Source organism: Limulus polyphemus, unplaced genomic scaffold, assembly GCF_000517525.1.
Source record: "Limulus polyphemus unplaced genomic scaffold, Limulus_polyphemus-2.1.2 Scaffold430, whole genome shotgun sequence".
Lineage (NCBI taxonomy): Eukaryota > Metazoa > Arthropoda > Merostomata > Xiphosura > Limulidae > Limulus > Limulus polyphemus.
The window spans coordinates 383,070-388,402 of record NW_013666040.1 but is presented as its reverse complement, the minus strand read 5'-3'; the positions used below and the strand labels follow the sequence as shown (position 1 = coordinate 388,402).

General features: G+C 34.0%; 1 protein-coding gene across 1 annotated transcript in view; it reads right to left on the bottom strand.

Annotated features, from left to right (window-relative positions):
- Positions 1–2,905: 2,905 nt before the first annotated feature.
- The window catches only part of LOC106458222 (thyrotropin-releasing hormone receptor-like), a 24,530-nt gene continuing 22,102 nt past the window's right edge, over positions 2,906–5,333 (bottom strand). The window contains 2 exon segments of the mRNA XM_013917698.2: positions 2,906–3,345; positions 3,347–3,406. Coding sequence (XP_013773152.2) covers positions 3,091–3,345; positions 3,347–3,406 — 315 coding nt within the window. The 3' untranslated portion in view covers positions 2,906–3,090.

The following is a 5,333-nucleotide window of genomic DNA, read 5'->3' as shown; positions in this document are numbered from 1 at the left end:
CTTTTAAAGTAAAAACTGTTTATGTGTTTTTGTTCTATTTTTTGGGCCTCAGAAACAACTTAGAAAATAAGGTTTGTTTGAATTTAAGCACAAAGCTATCCAAGGGACTATCTGTGCACTGTCCACCACGGGTATCGAAACCTGGTTTTTAGCGGTGTAAGTCCGCAAATATACCGCTGTACCGGGGGGGGGGCTAGCAAATAAGGATGGAACTACTTTCGACTTCCGATCCACTAGAGTAACAATCTGCTTAAGCCTAACAAATGCTGCTGCAGAAAACGTGCCTGGAGGCCATTTTGTATTGGGAAGACGTTAGAGTAGACACGTTAATGCCCATAAAAAAAGTGAAAGACAGAAAGAGCCAAAGTAATTTAGGGTTTGGGTAACACTGCTCTGGACGAATTTTTTTTTCAGATGTTTTTTTGTTGTTTTTTTTAGTTTTAGGTAACTTAATTAATTAATTATTAGTATTAATTTCATTGTTATTACTGGACCTATGTATCACAAGTTAAGCCTTAGGTCAGGGCAGGTGTGCTTTTCATTTTAAAATTATAAATTGATGTTTTTTACGGTACTCGAAGAAATGCCTTTGTTGTTTTTCAAGAGCAAGTATTTCTTAACGCTTTAGTTTTGTTTTTTTAATGTTATAATTTCATTCGGGATGATTCGCTTATGTATCGGAAGGATGTGCTTGTAGCATAGCAAGAATCTTTCGAATTTTTTACTTGTATTTGAATGGAGGAAATAGTCGAATGGTCTTTAGATTACATATATAAGCTATGAAATAAGAGTATTTAATGTTTTGTCTTTTTCCCATATTTTTAACCTGTTTTTAGGGTTACAAGCCTTTAGACTTACCGCTGAACCACTGGGTGACTTACATGTTTGAAGAAGTACGTTTATCTAGCACATGTTAGTTGTTGATTTTGACTTATAACACAAACTGGATTGTGTTGATTTGGAATTATAACACAAACTGGATTGTGTTGATTTTGAATTATAACACAAACTGGATTATGTTGATTTTGACTTATAACACAAACTGTATTGTATTGATTTTGACTTATAACAGAAACTGGATTGTGTTGATTTTGACTTATAACACAAACTGGATTGTGTTGATTTTAACTTATAACAGAAACTGGATTGTGTTGATTTTGACTTATAACAGAAACTGGATTGTGTTGATTTTGACTTATAACAGAAACTGGATTGGGTTGATTTTGACTTATAACATAAACTGGATTGTATGGATTTTGACTTATAACACAAACTGGATTAGGTTGATTTTGACTTATAACACAAACTGGATTGCGGGTCTCCAAGACCAGGGTTGGAGACCACTAGACTAAAGAAACTGATGCAGCACTGTCAGTTTTAGAATTAACTCTTTCTATGCTGAGACTGGTCCCAATTAAAAACTAGGCATAGACAATTCAAGATTTCTACATGTAAATATTGTAATACATCTTTCCAAGCCTTACGTAGATCACTGTACATTTTACAAAAGTGAATAACATGCAACTTTTTATGTGATTTGTCAGTTTGCAAGAGGAAATTCGCTGAATACAAAACATGTTTATAAACATCATAAAAAGTATTCTGTCAATACAGAGACAACCAACAAATAAAGGTGTTTTATGTGGGTAAACCATTTAAAGTATTACTGTGTAAAGTAAAGAAAGAAAACCTTGAAATATATATAATAAAACCACTGTATTATGTGGATTAACCATTAACTTTAAAATATGTTTTTCTGGACTGACTTTGAAAAAAATACTAGAAATACATGCATAAAAACATATTTTATGCAGATTAAACATTAATTCAAAAGTATTTCTATGTCGAATGACAGTGAGAAACACTTGAAATACATGGTAAAACTATTATTTTACGTGGAATAACCGTTAACTTAAGGATATTTCATTGTAGAAGAACAGTAAAAAGTACTCAAAATACAGACTAGAACAGTTATCTTAAAGAAAATTCCTGTAAAATTGTACGGTGAATTGTACGGTAAAGGTCTCTCAGCTCGTTTTTTACCGTAATTTAACGGTGAATTGTACGGTAAAGGTCTTTCAGCTCGTTTTTTTACCGTAATTTAACGGTGAATTGTACGGTAAAAGGTCTTTCAGCTCGTTTTTTTACCGTAATTTAACAGTGAATTTTTTTACAGTGGAAAGTAAATGGCTTAAACACTAAAATTTATTTTATAATTATTCAATGAAAATTTTAGTATTATCTTCTCGTAAACTTAATAGAGACAACGGTCAAGTTTTACTGTTGTGATTTTTTTTTTTCTTTACTTTCACTACCAGCTAATAGATGGTCAAGCGATTGTTGTCTAGTTCAGCGGTAACGCTAAAGCTCGGGATTCGATACCAGATATATACACAACGCAGATAACCCCTAGCGTAGCTTTTCACTTAAACTAAAACCTATTAATAGAGCGTCAAAAATCCTGGAAGTCGAAATTTAAAAAAGACGAATAAATTTGCCATGGTATAATAGAAGTAACGAATATATTTGATAGCTATAAAATCATTCAAACTTCACTGCGACTGCGCTGTACTTTTAAGTATTAAGAATCTTTTATCAGCACTTCCTACATATGCTTTACAAATAAAACCAATTCTCTATGTTCGCATTTTATATAATCTTGATTACCTTAAACGCCCTCTGGTGACCAACCTACCTATAATGCATCAAAAAGTTTGGTAAATTATTTTTTATGAACCTTATGAGTTTTTTTTCTTTCTTCAGAAAAACTTCACTGAAAAAATTAATATATAGAACATTAAGATATAAGACTGTCTTGTGGTGAAAAATCTTATTGAGACGTTTCATTTAGTTGTCGAATTTTATTTTATTCACTTCTACACCAATGAAAGTTGTACATCAATATCGTGTGGTTTTCTGTTGCAATGACACTTCAATATACACATATATGAAAAAAAAAGACACCATGAAGGAATTACACAAACGGTACGGAAAAATATCCATATATTAATTCGGAAAATTAGCAACAAAAAAGTTCAATTAATATCCAGTAGGAGTATCATTAGGACACAAAAAAATGATAATCTTAATTCATGCTTCAGTAGTCTTCTGGATAATCTTCGGATGATTCGTAACAGCCACACTCCGAAAAGGAGCAAAACTCGCCTCTTCAGAGGCTCTACTACACGACAACACGCGTTTGAACGCACGCCGAAATTTGATTGACATGGCGTTGTAAAGGATCGGGTTTATGGCGCTGTTGATGAAAATCATGGTCTTACAAAACATCAGAAACCACAGTTCCATGTAGCGTTCTTTTGTCAATGAGTTGTACACTAAAAGGCACACGATACGGCATCCAAAGGGTGGCGAATACGGCTACAACCACAGCCAGCATCTTCACCACCTGACGATGAAACAAAATAAGAAACGTTATTTAACGCGTTTATTATTAACACATGTATCAATGAAGACGATTGATGATATACTAAACCACACCATTCTTTATTCTATCAATGTAATTCTTATTTGTTATTAAGCACAATGTTATGCAAAGGGCTATCTATGCTCTGCCCACCACGGGTATCGAAACTCGGTTTCTAGCGGTATAAGTCCGCAGGCACTAGGGGGCGTTCAATACGAATTCCAGTAAGAGAAATGTGTAACAATATTTCAGCTAAGGCGCCCTACACCAGAACTTAGAATTGTGTAACAATATTTCAGCTAAAGCGCCCTATACCAGAACTTAGAAGTGTGTAAAAAAATATGTCAGCTAAAGCGCCCTACACCAGAACTTAGAAGTGTGTAACAGTATTTCAGCTAAAGCGCCCTACACCAGAACTTAGAATTGTGTAACAATATTTCAGCTAAAGCGCCATACACCAGAACTTAGAAGTGTGTAAAAAAATATTTCAGCTAAAGCGCCCTACACCAGAACTTAGAAGTGTGTAACAATATTTCAGCTTAAGCGCCCTACACCAGAACTTACCATCTGAAATGAACTTATAATCCTCCAGTGGCTCAGCGGCAAGCTTGAAGGCTTACAACGCTATAAACCGGGTTTCGATACTCGTGATGGTCATAGCACAGATAGTCCATTGTGTAACTTTGTGCTTAACAACAAATAAACTAAAAACTAGCTAACTAGCTTAAAGCTTCTCAGAGACAAGCTTTCGCCCCCCCCCCCAGTAATTGTATGCATACGAACTCGGCCATTTTTCGTGAGTGTAAAACTGTACATTTCTATGCAAATGTGTTAATATGGTTTACATTTATATATATATGTGTGTGTGTAATATTTGTGTGTTTAACGTGCCCCCTCCCCTCAGTTGCTCGTTTTTGTTTTTCTTAACCCATTCATTATTGACAGTAGTTAATTGAGAAGCAGTTAATGTCATTTATTTTTAAAAGAACTACGTTTAATTTGTTCGATATACTTCACCAATCACAAAGGTTTGAACTTGTTGTCACTGTAACAATAAACACGGGTCAATAAACCAGACAATAAACACGGATCTAAAAAAAAGAAGAGAGAGACACGGCAATGATTTTAGTAATTAGTAAAGATTAAAATTTCCGACAAGTTGAAACAGATCTTATGTGCTGTTTTATCCATCCAATTATAGCGCGAACCTACTAGAGAGCGTAACGCTCAACAGTGGAGAATGTGATTATAACTGTTATATCTATATTTTTAAAACTCAATATCTATATAGTTGAAACTCAAATAGTTCATTTTAAGGATGCATGTGAGTTTGATGAACTCTCAGAAACGTTGCCTGTTATTGTATATCATATTACAACGCTAGAATCCGGGTTTCGATACCCGTGGTAGGCAGAGCACAGATAGCACATTGTGTTGCTTTGTGCTTAACTTCAAACAAATAAACAAACTATATCATATTAATTCAGAACATACCCTACGCAAAGAAAGCAAATATGTTTTTATAGAAAATTAAAAAAACACAACAAGGAACATTATTTTCGGTCTCCCTATTTCCTTTGAATACCTATCTATCGTATTACTAGGGTTTAATTGCGTATGAAAACTGAATATCACACATAGACGACTTCGCAAAAGAGCAAATGCCTTAAGAAAAAAATATTGATCTTATCGCTGTATGCTAGGGTCTTTTTTTATGTTAGTGTCACTGCACATGATACATCTGAAATGCCCATTTAATTTATAATCATGATATAACGTTACCATGAAAATTAAACTGACCCATGTAATAAATGACCCATGTAAATCGTTTTCACAGACTGTTATGGATATGATACGAGACAATTAATGGGCTGTTTGTTTGTTTTTGAATTTCGCGCAAAGCTACACG